The 15,143-nt window shown below is 49.0% G+C and overlaps 1 protein-coding gene across 2 annotated transcripts; it reads left to right on the top strand.

Moving 5' to 3' along the window:
• Positions 1-3,531: 3,531 nt before the first annotated feature.
• TRAPPC3 (trafficking protein particle complex 3) lies at positions 3,532-14,685 on the top strand. 2 transcript variants are annotated; one of them, XM_032877252.1, is made up of 5 exons: positions 3,532-3,588; positions 11,775-11,872; positions 12,133-12,232; positions 13,294-13,476; positions 13,936-14,685. In XM_032877252.1, coding segments are annotated over exons 2-5 (405 nt in total). In that variant the 5' UTR covers positions 3,532-3,588; positions 11,775-11,870; the 3' UTR covers positions 14,056-14,685. The 2 variants fall into 2 exon arrangements, with proteins under 2 accessions (XP_032733143.1, XP_032733142.1); XM_032877251.1 differs by lacking the exon at positions 3,532-3,588 and adding an exon at positions 3,607-3,742.
• Positions 14,686-15,143: the final 458 nt, after the last annotated feature.

The raw sequence follows: 15,143 nt of genomic DNA, 5'->3' as shown, positions 1-15,143 counted from the left end.
CCCCCCTTCCCCGGCCCTGGTGAACTTGAGATGACTTCAGGGATGAAGACCCTGGGTGGGAACAGTGAGATAGATACCTGCATTGGCTAGACTTCAACAATAGTGGAGGGGGCAATAAACGGTAGCTAAAGATGAGAAGATAGGTCAGGGATGGTCTCCACAGGAGGATCTGAATGCCAATTGACATCATGATCTATATGACATTAATCATAGGGAGTTGTGGAAGGTTTTTTTTTTTGCAAGGGGAGGGGTAAGCAGTGCTTTAGAACTGGAAATTATTGTGTCTAACGATCTGGGATTGACTGAGGAATCATTGCAAAGGGGTAGTATCTGGTACTAGCATATGTCAGTGGTTCTCAACCAGAGGCAATGTTGCCCCACAGACGACTTCTGGCAATGTTTCGGGGCACTTTGGGTTGTCAGAACCAAGTGGGGTTATCACCGGCATCCAGTGCTTAGACATCAGAAATGCCATTTAACACCATATGATTATCAGAGCAACCATTAGGCCCAAAACATCAACGGTGCCAACACAGAGGAACTCTTCCCTAGACTGTGGGAGGAGACAGCTTTTACAAGATGCTAGTGGTGGGGACAACAAGCCATCTGGGAGTTAGCCAACTTGACGGACAGTTCTCCTGGCCAGCCCCAGTCCTCCTGTACAGCTGAGGGGTCCAAAGTGAGTCTTGGGAGGATGGCTAAGTGGGAGCTAAGAGAGCACCAGTGTCCCGTGATTAAGTCGAAGCAAACAGAGGGAGAGATGGAGTCTGTTCCTCTCTGTTTACCCCCAGACTGGCCAGGATCCCTGGCAGATCCCAGGCCCTAGCAACTGAGAAGCCTTGGAGTGTGTGTCTCGCCGAGTTTGGGGCTGGATGATGGTGTCTGGGAGCCTCATATGCCACACACACACACACACACACACCCGCCCCACTATTAGACATCCCAGAGAAGGAGCAAATGAGGCATTTGCAACATCAGGGACTGAAAGCCCCTACAGGATGCCCCGCCCTTTTGGTGAGGGGCAGGGAACTCTGTGCCTCCCCCACCACCTAGGGCAGTCCCCTCCTCCTCGGAAACAGGCACGAATGAGCTGTTCTTCTCACCACCACGAGGATGGGCTGGTGCTATGGGTCAGGTGGCTGAATGGGGATCAGAAATATGTCCCCTTTCTGATCCTTCTAAGGGGAGGGCAGGAGCAAGAGCATTCACAGCCTCCTTGGGTTGGTGGGGCAGGGTCCAGGATGAACCTGATGGATGGGGTGAAGGAAATCACTGGGAGATCAACACAGAGATAGGAGATATGAATCAGGAGCAAGGCCCTGGAGGCTGCCTCCACACTCACAAAGTAGGAAGTGGGAGGGGCCTCATAGTGGGGGCCCCACAAAGAGAACAGACACCGGACTCTCACTCCTACCCCACCCACAAGGCCCTGCAGGATAAATGGGTCTCTAACCCATGTGGCTCTCCTGGGGAGTCCTCCAGGCCCACTCCCTGGAGCTGAGGGTGGAGAATGTCCTCAAGGGCCGTGGTGACACCAGCTGCAAATAAGGCCTCCCTCTAGCTTGGGGAGGGGAAGGAACAGGGACAGATTGGAGGGGGAGAAACTGAGATCCAGGATCAAATAGGCTCAACGCTTTGGATTTCTGGGAGGGTCTTTGTCTAGAGCCCCTGCTAAGAATGGGAAGCTGTCCCTGCTGTATTTTTTTCTAGGGAGAAGGAAATGGGGGTGGGAAGGAGGCGCCCAGCATTCCTAAATGTGCTGACTCTGAGCAGTGGTGGAGAGGGACTGGGATTTGGGAATGACGGCAGCGGAGCTGAGAATCCTTGGAGCAGCTGTCTAAGAAGCTTTAGGTTCCCATCTGAGCAAGGAGGAGACCCTATAAATCAGCTTGAAATGGAGCCCATCCCCATCCTTAATTCACAGCTCATGACGCAAGGAGGAGTCCCAACAAAAAAGACTCCAAAAGGAACAATCATAGGCAGACAGGGGAAGAATCTCAGAGGTCCTAAGATAGGCAGGGAGAGACTCCGCCTCAGCTTCTCCAGAACCACCCTGCCTGACAGCAGGCTGGGTGGGGTCGGGGCGGCTGGCCGTGACTGTGACTCAGGTTTCTGTGGGCAGCCAAGGGCAGCCGGCAGGGAGGAGCCCAGACCGACCGGCCAGCCAACTGCAGCTTTTACCTCAGCTGTCCTCTCTCCTGGGAATGCAGGAGGTCCTTGCCTGGCCATGCTGGCCTGGGCGGGGGTGGGGGGGTGGGGGGTGCTAGCCGACCCTGACTTCCTCCCCCCACAGCCGACCCTCCTGTTCCTTCCCAGAACTCTCAGCCAAGGCGCTGACTGAGGAGGGGAGAGTCAAAGGTCACTGCATCTAGGGAGGCCCAGAATGTCTGTGTCGCAGGGAGAAGGGTGTAATAACCATTGGTCCTGCACCCTGAGGAAGAAACTGGGGGAGTCTTGGGAACTGGCTTTTAGCCGGAGCAGCCTGCGTCCCCCAATCTTCCCCAGGCTGGCCAGCTCACGGCTGGGCAGGCTGGTTGTCATGGTGAAGGCTAGGGGCTAGAATGCAGCTGCCTACAGAGTCCAGCTACTAGGCTTAAGGGAGGAGAGGGTGCTCAGGGACTCCCAGGCCAGCCTTCCCACAACTGACCAGCCAGAGGGGATGGCTGGAGCTGAAACCAAAGAGCTGTGGTCAGGGACTGTAAGACTTCCCCCTTGGTGATGAGCTGAGGGTGTGGCCAGCACATTCCCCTGGCATTTCTGGGACCTGTTTGTTGGTCTGTTTTGAGAGAGTGGCTGGAAGAAAGGGAATATGCATTTACTTTGTGCCCAAGCGCTCTGCCCTTGTGTCTTACCAATCTTCACAACAACTGGGAGAGGTCCAGCAAGTTGCCTAAAATGGCAAAGCTGAGCTTAAAATCCAGGACTGGCTGTTACCAACTCTGGCGATCTTCCTTTTCCAGGGACCAGGCAGTGTTGTTCTTGGGAAGGGAGGGGGACAAAGTGACCCGAATTTTAGCAACAGATTCCATATTCCATCATGAGGCCACAGTGGTAGGATCCAGGTACTGGCTGCTTTTGGAGTCTGGGGGACAGATGACAATTTGAAGAGAAAACTACTAGTGAGTGAAATGCTTGGCACATAGGTTGTCATTAAATATTTTTGCAGTAAGAAGCCAGATTTGTGTATGCGCCACAGCTAGTTTTCTGGGACATCCTGGGAACTTCTGGCTCTGAATTGCAGCAACAGCGGAAGAAGTCAGTTCGAAAGTGGGACTTTCCAAGACCAGCCCGTTGAGAGAGGAATTTGCGGAGCATCTGTGAGGGTGAGGGGGTGGGAAGAAAGGGAAGTGCGTGGACGATACAGGATTATCGCAAGCTCCGGACGCCACCCAGTGGCCAGAATGCAGCCCTGTGGGGGGAGCCAGGCTCTAAGAGACAACTGAGCGCGAAGCTCTCTGGGAGTTGTAGTCCAGCGGTGCTTCCAGTGAGGCTGTTGGGTGTTGTAGTCTGACGTTTATTGGGCGGGAATTATCCTCATCGGCCGGACCACGAGTCCCGTGGTGCCCCGCGGCAGGCCGCGCAGGCGCGGTGAGTCGATGCCGGTCAGTCCCGAAGGCTGAGGGGCCGCGGCTGGGTCGAGCAGTGTCAGGAAGGGTGGCCGAGCGGGTCTCTGGCGAGGCGGGGTAGGGCGGCCGGCACCATGTCTAGGCAGGCGAACCGTGGCACCGAGAGCAAGAAAATGGTAACTCGGAGCGCGTGACCTCTGCGGGCGGGCGGAATGGAGGGGTTGTGGGGAAGGGGCCCGGCGCGGGGGCGCAGTTGGAAAAGGGGCTCCTCCCGTGAGCGCAGGGTGCTTCTGCGCGAAGGAAGGAGGTAGGGGCTGCCCGTGGGTGGGCAGGGGAGAAGTTCGCCGCGGGCGTCGCAGGCCTGGGGCAGGTTGGAAGGCCGCTGGAGCGGCTCAGAGACCCCTCCCCCGGGTACTGAGAGCGCCGGGAGCAGGACCTCCGACGGCGGCGGTGATAACAGTAACTACCACCGTCGTTCGCTCTCTTCCGGGGTGTTAGGCACTGGGCCAAGCACTCTACGTACCTTAGCTCATTTAATCCGCAAAGTAACTCTCTTAGGTGGATAATGTTATCGCAGTTTTACAGCTCAGTTAAGTTTACATAACTTGCCGAAATTTACAACTTGGAAGAATTAGGATTTGAACACATGTCTCTCTAACTGCGAAACTTCAGACTGCTGGGCCCCGCTGTCTCTCACGCTGTGAGAACAATGCTGGGCATTGCAAGACACGCTCACATACTGGTCTTAGCAGATAGAACTTTCTGTTTGGAGGAGTGAGAGGTGGACCTGAGTAGGCAGTTAAGTGGTGCCCCTCTTGTGAGTGGGGGCGGCTCCTTTCTTGTCCTGGGAAGAGTGGGATACCATGTAGTTTCATAAAGGTTGGCTGCAGGTGGCAGCTGGGACTGGAAAGTAAGGTATATGACGTTTTTCTTCAAGTTAAGACTTCTTGATAAGTGTTCTTTTTCTATGCTATGTTCTTCCCTCCTCCAGAATTGCCCATGCTGTTTGTTTTCAGATTTAGAAATTAAATATCCAAGATTGCAGGTTGGGCCAGCCGATCAGGGGCCCTTTGCCGACACTCAGCTCTAGAGGGGTGTGATTAAACATCCCTCACACCGAAGCCTCTTACAACAGGAACAACACCCAAAATGGGCTGCAGGAGGCCCTTGTACTTCAGAGTAGTACTTACCCTTTTTGTCTCTCAGACCCCTTTTGAGAAGCTGCTGATGGCTATGGATCTTCTTCCTAGAAATAATAAATTGACAAACATATACACAGACATTTACTTATCTTTTGGGTGGATTTGTGGGCTCCCTGAAGCTCCTCCATGGATAACAGGTTAAGAATTTCTGTTTTGGGGGCACCTGGCTGGCTCAGTATGAGGAACTTGCAGCTCTTGATCTCAGAGTTGTGAGTATGAACCCCACATTGGGTGTAGAGATTACTTACAAATAAAATCTTTTTTTTTTTTTTTTTAGTTTTTTTTGTTGTTGTTTACTTGAGAGAGAGCATGAGAGGGGAGAGGGTCAGAGGGAGAAGCAGACTCCCTGCTGAGCAGGGAGCCTGATGCAGGACTCGATCCCAGGACTCCAGGATCATGACCTGAACCAAAGGCAGTCACTTAACCAACTGAGCCACCCAGGTACCCTAAAAATAAAATCTTTAAAAGAGAATTCCTGTTTTGGAGGAAATAACAAGAATTTCAAAGAAAAAAAAGTATATTTTGCTAGGAAACAGTCCTGTCTTGATTGATCCTCAGTTTCCTTATGTGTAAACTGGGGACAATAATGCCTACTTAGGATTAAGTGAGATAGCAGTGTACAATGTATGGGGCATGGTAAATACTTCCTCCTCCTTTTCCTAAGATATGAGCAGATACAAGAGGTCTTCCTGTTTAGTTTTCATCTTATTCTTATCCTTTCTTTTTTTTTTTTAAAGATTTTATTTATTTATTTGACACAGAGAGAGAGATAACAAATAGGCAGAGAGTCAGGCAGAGGGAGAGGGGGAAGCAGGCTCCCCACCAAGCCTGATGCGGGCCTTGATCCCAGGACCCTGAGATCATGACCTGAGCCGAAGGCAGAGGCTTAACCCACTGAGCCACCCAGGCGCCCCCCCCCTTTTAAACCTGAAATCCCTATTGAAATCTTTAATAATATTTTAAACAGGAACCCCCAGGTTCCACCCTTAACCTCCAGTGTTCATTCAGCTTTGTTGAGTGGGGTAGTTTAGGAAAGGCCAGTAGCACACTCCCATCTCAAGGATTTTGCAACTCTTAGTGTCTCTGTTTAGAACTTCCTTCCCCCAGGGGCACCTGGCTGGACCTGGCTGGACCTGGCTGGCTCAGTCACTAGAGCATCCACAGAGCCTGTGACTCTTAATCTCAGGGTCCATGGGATTCTCGGGGGGTTTTGAGTTCAGGCCCACGTTAGGCATGGAGCCTACTTAAAAACAAAACAAAACAAAAAAAGGAAAGAAAGGACAAAAACCTTCCTTTCCTCAATGAATAACCCTAATCCTCATCTAACTACTTCCCACTTCATTCACAGTTACTCAAATGTCACCTCCTCTGAGAGGCCTTCCCTGACTACCTGACTAGTTTTCTGTCCTCTTACTCTACTCCATTTTTCTTCATAGTGCTATTTCATTATGAATTACATAGTTGTTTATTTTCAGCTCCCCCCATGAGAATTTAACCACCAGAACAGGGATTTGTTTTGTTCACTGCTCTATTCCTAGCATCTAGAATGATGCTTGGCACTAGGCAATCAATATTTACTGAATGAATGACATAAAGGTTTGGTGCAGCCTCTCATTCACTTACTGCTGGCGCCTACTTAGGGCTTGTCACATGATCCTCTTTGTGGCCATCTGGTTTTGACTTTCTCTTCTCCTCCCAGGCAGTCTCCCCCTTTAGCAGCCCTCTTTCCCAGTTGACTGTACCTTCTGCTAATTGCTATGTTCCCACTTAAACCTTCCAAGACTTAAATGATTAATATGCCAAGGAATTAGATCTCTGCTTTCAGTCCGTGTGAACAGAAATAACCGATGTATCTGGCAAACTCTTCCTGAGCCCTAAACTCTTCCACAGCCCAAACTCTGTGCTGGGTGCTGTGAGAGATGCAGTCCCCTTCTGTAACCTTGAGGAGCACATTCCATGAGGCGGGAAAGTATACAACACAGCGGCATAATACTGTCTGGTGTGGAATGCCAGCTTAACCGCTTACTTGACGTGTGACCTTGGGCAAGTTTCCTCATTGTCATAAGCATCAGTTTCATCATCTTTAAAAAATAAGTTAGAGGGGCGCCTGGGTGGCTCGGTGGGTTAAAGCCGTTGCCTTTGGCTAAGGTCATGCTCCCAGGGTCCTGGGATCGAGCCCCGCATCAGGCTCTCTCTCTGCCTACTTGTGATCTCTGTCTGTCAGATAAATAAATAAAATCTTAAAAATAAATAAAAATTAAAAATAAGTTAGTGTAGTTATAGTATCTGTCATGGGGTTGTTCTGAGAATTCACTGAGGTGATGCAGGAAAAGGCAGCAGCGTGATGGTGCACTGAAGCACTTGGCGCTCAGTGAAAGTCAGCCGGCAAGCATCTTAGTTAGTGCAGATGTAGCCTTTATGTATCTGTATCATGTTTGGTTCCTGAATTCCTTGGACAATCAAACCTTCCTTTATTTTGTGTCACGTTACTAGTAACCCAACCCCAGCGGCTCTGCTCTCCAGTGCTCCGGTGAATTACTCCTTGGACAGCAGCCCTCCAGAGTCTCTAAGGGGAGGCCAGAGGGTGAGAGAGAGGAGTGAGCTCCATCCTGTCACTGACCTTCGCTCCCAGCTGTTGGGGGCAGTCACACTGAATCACTTTTGTTGATAAAAATAGTAAATGCGACTGTTGGAGCATTAGCTCCAAAGATCAGCCCCCTTAGGGAGATTTGTTATTTGTCTGGGACACTAACTGAAAAGCCTTTTGAAAACCCTCAAGTGCCGTAGCTCACCTGAACTAGGCCTTGGCTTAACTTGCTAGGCTCAGGTTGTGCCGGGAGTACTTGGAGATCAGATCAGCTGTTCAGTATGAAACCACTCCTGTGGTTTGTTGATCCGTAAAGCATATTTCAGTACATTATCTCATGAGATCCTCCCAACAGTCCTATAATCAGCATGACAGATTTTACTGTTAACCGTTTTTGTGTGAGGAGATTGAGATTTGCAAAGTGAAGTGATTGACCTAAAATCTCATCATGAGTAAGTGGCAGTCCAGACTCAGCATCAGGTCTTCTGACTACAAAGTGTTCTTTCTATATGCCTTATTGGTTGTTATGGAGTTCTTTATATTGATTCAAAATCTCCTTCCTTGAACTTAGTTCAGGGTACTCTCAGATACCACACCACAGAAAACTAGTTTTTCTTTTTTTTTTGAAGATTTTATTTATTTATTTAACAGAGGGAGGGAACACAAGCAGGGGGAGTGGGAGAGGGAGAAGCAGCTCCCCACAGAGCAGGAAGCCCGATATGGGACTCAATCCCAGGATCCCGGGATCATGACCTGAGACGAAGGCAGACGCTTAACGACTGAGCCACCCAGGTGCCCCAGAAAACTAGTTTAAAAATAAAAATGGGCCCCTGGGTGGCTCCGTCAGTTAAACATGTGACTCTTGATTTTGGCTCAGGTCAGGATCTCAGAGTGGTGAGATCCAGCCCAGCTTCGGGCTCTAAGCTAGGCATGGAGCCTGCTTAAGATCCTTTCCCTCTGCCCCTCCCTCTTTCTCTCTCTGTCTCTTTTTCAAATAAATAAATAAATAAAACAATATCTACTTTTTAAAAAAGATTTTATTTATTTGACAGAGAGAAAGATCACAAGTAGGCAGACAGGCAGAGTGGGAGGAAGCAGGCTCCCCACGGAGCAGAGAGCCCGATGCGGGGCTCAATCCCAGGACCCCGAGGTGATGACCTGAGCTGAAGGCAGAGGCTTAACCCACTGAACCACCCAGGCGCCACCAATATCTACTTTTTAAAAAAGATTTTTTATTTATTTGAGAGAGTATAATAGAGACAGAGACAGAGAGCGTGATTGGGGCAGAGAGGAGCAGACTGCCTGCCAAGCAGGGAGCCTGATGCTGTGCGATGCTGGGCTTGATCCCTGGACTCCGGGATCATGACCTGAGCTGACGGCAGACACTTAACCAACTGAGCTACCCGGGCGTCCCCAGCAATATCTACTTGTGTAGGTGCTGTGCAGCAGGTGCTCTACAAACATTATCTCACTGGGATCTCACAGTAACTTTCAAGGGCAGATAATATTGTCACCATCGTGCAGATGGGGAAAAACTGACTCAAGATACTAAGTGGTGGCTTAGATGGCATAACTTTTTACAGGATGGTGCTCAACTATAAGAGGACTGAGTCTCAGTTACTTAACCTATCACCTGTAAAGTGAGAATGGATAATGTTTGTTTTGCTAACCTCTCATGGTTATGATTAGGATCAATGAGAAACTCTGAAGGCATTCTGAAGGTTTTATAAATGTTTATGGCCATTATTATTAATCATAATTAAAGCACCTAAATGTAGAAATGTTGCAGAAGAATTCTTCTGGGAGGGATAATCTAGTTACTATGTTTAGTGAAGAAATTGGATTGGTTGAATTAGCTGACCTTTAAGGTCCCAGAGAACCGTTTGTTACAAGGGTTACAGTACTGAAAACCCAGGTCAGGGGTAACCTCTTGGGGCGCCTGGGTGGTTCAGTTGTTAAGCGTCTGCCTTCGGCTCTCTCTCTCTGCCTGCCTCTCTGCCTACTTGTGATCTCTCTCTCTGTCAAATAACTAAATAAAATATTTAAAAAAAAAACAACAATTGATCTCTCACTCACCCTCCCTCCTCTCTTTCTGTGTGTGTTTGTGTGTATGTATATTATCTGTTTATTATCTGTCTCCCTCCTATGAGATAGTCCCTGGACATAGTAAACATTGAATGAATGACTTTTCTATACCACAGCCCCATTCGTATTTTTAAAGTATGAAGACCTTTAAGTTGTATATTTGAATTGTGCACTGTTTCAAGTAGGCTTAGTTCATCATCAGAGATGGAGACAGACTTATAAATTAAGAGAGAGTGTGGAGAGCCTGGGTCAGGAATGCCATTCCCAGATCCTAGGCATACTGATTCTGTGACTGTGGACAGATCTGTCTGGAACCTTGGATTTTCTTTTTTTTTTTTTTTTTTTTTTTTTTTTAAGATTTTATTTATTGGTCAGAGAGAGAGGGAGAGAGAGCAAGCACAGGCAGACAGAATGGCAGGCAGAGGCAGAGGGAGAAGCAGGCTCCCTGCCAAGCAAAGAGCCCGATGTGGGACTCGATCCCAGGACGCTGGGATCATGACCTGAGCCGAAGGCAGCTGCTTAACCAACTGAGCCACCCAGGCGTCCCTGGAACCTTGGATTTTCTTATTGGTAAACTGGGGGCTGCTGCATGTATAAGCAGTTGACAGCATCACGGTATGGATCATGGTGGGGTGAGGCTGTTAGGAGTCTCCATCCAAGGGCTCATTAATAATGGAAAGAGAGCTCTCCTGATTTAATGCAGCAGTGCCAACTCTATGGACTGGTAACTGCTGGATCGTCTCCATCCATTCATGTCCAAGCCATTCTAGTGCCAAACCCTTAACTTTACTAAAAAACATTGTCTTCCTTAATAGCTTCCCTTAATTGCCATATTTGGTAAATGGTCTCTTGGAGACACCCTGATCTGGCTGTTTTAGTTGATTTCAAAAAGCTTCCTGATTCTGAAACTGATTGTCTTTGACTTCCTAGTGCAGCTAAGTTTTTTGTTACTGTTTTGGGGTGTGGGGAGTTATTAATATTGCACTTGTGGGGATCAGTGGATAGAATGAACATTGGCTTAGAAACTCTTGTTTTTTTTGTTTCCCAGAATTACTTTTGTCAATAGCTGTTTGTCCTTGGGCAGATTACTTAATCATTCTGAGTCTCCATTTCTTCATCTCTAAAATGAGATTAATTCCTTCCCGTTCTGCTTTACAGAATTCTTGTGGGATGGAAAATGACGTGATAAAAAATAGAACGCAGTGTATAAGCAAAAGGCACTCACGTCACTGTTCTTACGGTGACCTTGCCACCAGGCCATGAGGCTGAGATGAGGGCCCTGATATGCTGAGAGCCTGGGCCTTAACATTATGTGGACTTTGTTCCCCAGAAGACTTGAGGACAGAAAGGTGCTGTGCTCCGAGTTTGACCCGCTTCCATTCAGAAGGGAGTGGCTGGGTGATTGCTTCTCTGTGAATCCATTGGTCCAGACGTTGTTAGCATGTTTCTCACTTTGTTTAGCTCTGTTAGTGCCTTTCCCCCACCTCCTGCTTTCATTCTGTAGTCTTGGCATTACTCACCTTGTCACCTTCCACACTTCTGTTTCTTGGTGGGTAGGTGCCAGGAGTCTTTATCTGAGAGAGGGTTTCTGTGATTTTAACTGTGGTTGTAATAGAAACCAGTCCAGATCAGTATTATGTTCCAGGTACACAAAAGATTGGGTTCCTCTCAGAGTTACCCCTTTCCTGGAAACATTTTCGCTCTGTGTCAAGAGGAACATTATTTTTCCTGGTGCTGGTGTCTTAGGAGGGGGCTTATCAGTACAGTGGACTCTGGGACTTCCTTTCCTCCCCACAGACCAGGCCCATGGGTTCTTTGCTGCTCCTGGGTGGGGCACTGGGAGTGCAGTTGGACTCTAGGCCCCGACACTGCAGACATTCTTAGATGTGGAGAAGCCATGGGTCTCACCGTCTAAGGCACAGAAGCTAATATGTAAATGTCTTCTTCCAGTATGTGTTTCATAGTATCCAGCGGACGGCTGCTGCTTCCCCTGCCCGCCTCCAGTTCTGGCAACCTGAGCTTAGGATTGGCAGCTGTGGTGGGGTCCTGGGTTAGCAGAAACCCACCTTGATGTGTTGGAAGAGTGACTGCCCCCAAATGCGAAGTGCCTTTTATAGCCAGTTCTGTAGTGGGCGTGGCTAAAGCCCTGCCACCTTGACCCTGGGGGGGGCAGGGCACACACTCTTTGGCCACCCCACAGGGGACGTTGCTCTTTCCCACCAGACACAGATGACCTTACTTTGAATCCTGACAGCTGCACTGAGGCTGACCTAGACTCACCAAACTTTTTCTTTTGTGCTTCTTGGGCCTGATTGCCTTTTGAACCTCTTTTAGAGCTCTGAGCTCTTCACCCTGACCTATGGGGCTCTGGTGACTCAGCTATGCAAGGACTATGAAAATGATGAAGATGTGAATAAACAGCTGGACAAAATGTGAGTAAGCTCCTCTGCAGGAGAGACAAGAATGGCGCTCCCTAGTGTGCAGTCTGCATGGGCCTTTAGAGCCTTTAGAGCCTTTAGGGCCTTTAGGGTTTTCTCTCATAACCAACATTTTGGGCGTAGTTTCCACTGAGCTCATTTATTGGGATGTTTTGAGATTATCCCCCATTTTTCCTTTACCACCTGCAGCCTTACGTTCAGACGTAAGACTTTCATACCCCATGATAGAGTTTGTTCTCTCATTTTCTTCCCAGGGGCTATAACATCGGAGTCCGACTGATTGAAGATTTCTTGGCACGGTCAAATGTTGGAAGGTGCCACGACTTTCGGGAAACCGCAGATGTCATTGCCAAGGTCATTATCCTGGGCCACCTGGCTTTGCTGAAGGATGTCGCTGGGAGGCACTGTTGACCACTCTCTCCACCTCCCTTAGAGAGATGGAGACTATTTCGGACTGTTCCAAAAGTCTGGCAGCTTAGGCAGCTGTCTGGGCCAAAGAAGCCTTCCTGGTGGTATGGGAATAGTATGCGTTTTGAAAAGGGAAGAGTGGTTGGGATCATCCGTGTGGATGAAAGCCCCACTGAGGCGAAGGCCACATCTCCTCGGCTATGAAGATGTGGCAGAGTAGCATGGGTGTGAGGTAGATAGGCTTTGGACTCAGACAAACCTGGCTTCAGATTCTGGCTCCAGTACTTACTAGTTAAGGGTAAGTAAATTTTAACCTTTTTAATTACCACTTACCTCATCTTTAAAAGAAAATAAGAGCTACCTCATAGGATGGTTGTAAGGAGTAAATGAAGTAATGACGTGAGCATTCAGGTAAATGCACTTAGCGCAGTGTGCTTGTGGTAAATGGTCGCTATTGATAGTATCAGCTTTACATCTTGTAAAATTAATAATAAATGGTAATACGCCTCTAGCTTTGTGGCATCTGTTACCTGAAGGTTGGTTCTTTGTCTTGTAGAGCACGCTGGCCCAAATCCTAGAGAGGGCTGGCAGTGAAGAGCACTTTGTGAAGGTTTGGAAGTAGGAGAGTGGATAGAGGGAAGGACGTCTTCAGAGTAATTCGGTCGCAGTGACCGTATTTGCTTTCATGAAGAAAGGTTCAAGGTAGCACAGACCAAAGACAGGGCAGTGGGCTGCGGCCTCTCACATGTTGGTTCCAGGAAGCCACCTGTGTCAGAAGTGTAGGCGGACAGGAGGTTGCCTGATTGTATGAGGCCTTGAAGGAGAAGGGTGTGGAATTGTGCACAAATGCTTTTCCTTTATTGCCTTGAATACCTAAAGCCCCAGTGTTTTGCAGAGGCCACAGTTTTTTTCCCGAGCCACTTACCTCTCCTTCACCAGTCCCATCCCTTCCCTGGTGTGCAGCCCCCATTGCTCTTCCCCACGGTGCTGTTGTGTTCCTCTGACAGGTGGCGTTCAAGATGTACTTGGGCATCACTCCAAGCATCACCAATTGGAGCCCAGCTGGTGACGAATTCTCCCTCATTTTGGAAAATAACCCCTTGGTGGACTTTGTGGAACTTCCTGATAACCACTCATCCCTTATTTATTCTAACCTCTTGTGTGGGGTGTTGCGGGGAGCCTTGGAGATGGTGAGTGCAGCTCCTTACCTTCCGGGACACTGGAGATGTAATAGGGGCTCGGAAAATGTTTGCATGAATGAGAGAGAAAAGAAAGGGCTTTGGCTCATCTCAGCACTCTGCTGCCTGAGATGTGATGGGACCGAGCATAGGATCCAAGTTGGGTGTCTCTACACGGTGCTGATTCTCCCTGAGAGTGGCGTTGTCAGCCCCCACAGCCTGGGAACACCCATTCCCAGATTGGCTCATTTGGTGACAATCTCATTTGTGGGTGTTCTTCGCTAAGTCTGTCCTTACGGGTCGGGGCCACTGCTTTCTACAAGGGAACGGTGGAACCGGTGATCTCATCCTTGTGGGAAACCAGCCCCCTCAGCTGGACTGCTGTGGATGAGTCAGTTACAGCCCCCTCCCCTATGGCTCCCCAGAGGCTGTGGCTAGCAGCTGCGCCTTCATTTTCCCACTGTCCCCCAGGTCCAGATGGCCGTGGAGGCCAAGTTTGTCCAAGACACCCTGAAAGGAGATGGCGTGACAGAAATCCGGATGAGGTTCATCAGGCGGATTGAGGACAATCTCCCAGCTGGAGAGGAGTGACCGTCCCCAGGACTTGAGGGTCGCTAGCAGGAGAACTTGTTGGAATCAGAAGCCTCAGAGCTCCCGCTGCCCCTTAGAACTCAGTGACTCTTTATCACGGTTGTTACATATTCTCCTAACTCTGTTTCCATTCGCCAGCTAATAAAGAGCAGACGTAATAACAGTCCATTCACCCCCCAAGTGTGCACATTCGGGAGGGAAACTCTGCTCCCTTTCCCTTCAGAGGGGTTGGATGCAATCATCTTTGGTCGGACTAGAAAGAGCTCAGCCAGTTTACATTCCCGTTTGGATTTTCCAAAGCAAAACCCATTTTGACCCCGTTAAGAGGCAAGCCTTGCGCATCTATTCCTGGGCCTTCGGAATGCCAATGGTGGATGGCTGAGAGAATCCAGGGTTGTGGGGTGGGGGAGGGGAGGCTGATGGGGTGGATAGGAATTGCTAGTTGTAGTGTGACACACTCTAGTGCTTGCCCGGAAAGGGGAGTTATGCCGGGAACACTGACTTCTGGGAAGCCACCCAGGTCTCGTTCCTCTCTGCTATTTGGAGGCGACATCTCCTCTTTTTACAGAGGGTCCATCCTTTTTTCTTACAGATTCTTCAATAAAGACACATTCTTGAGTGAAATCCTAATCATGTCCTGTTTTCTTTCTGGAATTCTACTACAGTGGAGTGAGGAGGCCAGCTAAGTTCCTGGGCCCTGCCTCACACTTACCCGGTCTAGGAATGGCTCCTCCTCGCAGACCAGAGAGTCCGGGAGACCTGGATGCAAATGCCCCTGCAAAGTCATTTTTGGGTCTATTGTCTAGCAAAACCTGGAAGCGGACCATTATCCCAGATATACCTAAAATGGACTATCTTGAGTTCTTGGCCATGAGTAGGAAGGCGTGGCTAGAAAGACCTTGTCTTTCTTGGAGCGAGGGAGGGGTGCCTGGCTGGCTCAGTCAGTGGAGTGTGTGACTCTTGATCTCAGGGGCATGAGTTCAAGCCCCATGTGTGGTGTAGAGTTTACTTAGAAAATAATGATGGGAATGAAAGCCAGATTGGTAAAGGTTTGAGAGAATTAAAGAGTACCAAGGGTACCAAGTTTT

Source organism: Lontra canadensis, unplaced genomic scaffold, assembly GCF_010015895.1.
Source record: "Lontra canadensis isolate GAN:19392208 unplaced genomic scaffold, GSC_riverotter_1.0 scaffold60, whole genome shotgun sequence".
In the NCBI taxonomy this organism is placed as follows: Eukaryota; Metazoa; Chordata; class Mammalia; order Carnivora; family Mustelidae; genus Lontra; species Lontra canadensis.
This window is presented reverse-complemented; position numbering and strand designations above follow the sequence as displayed.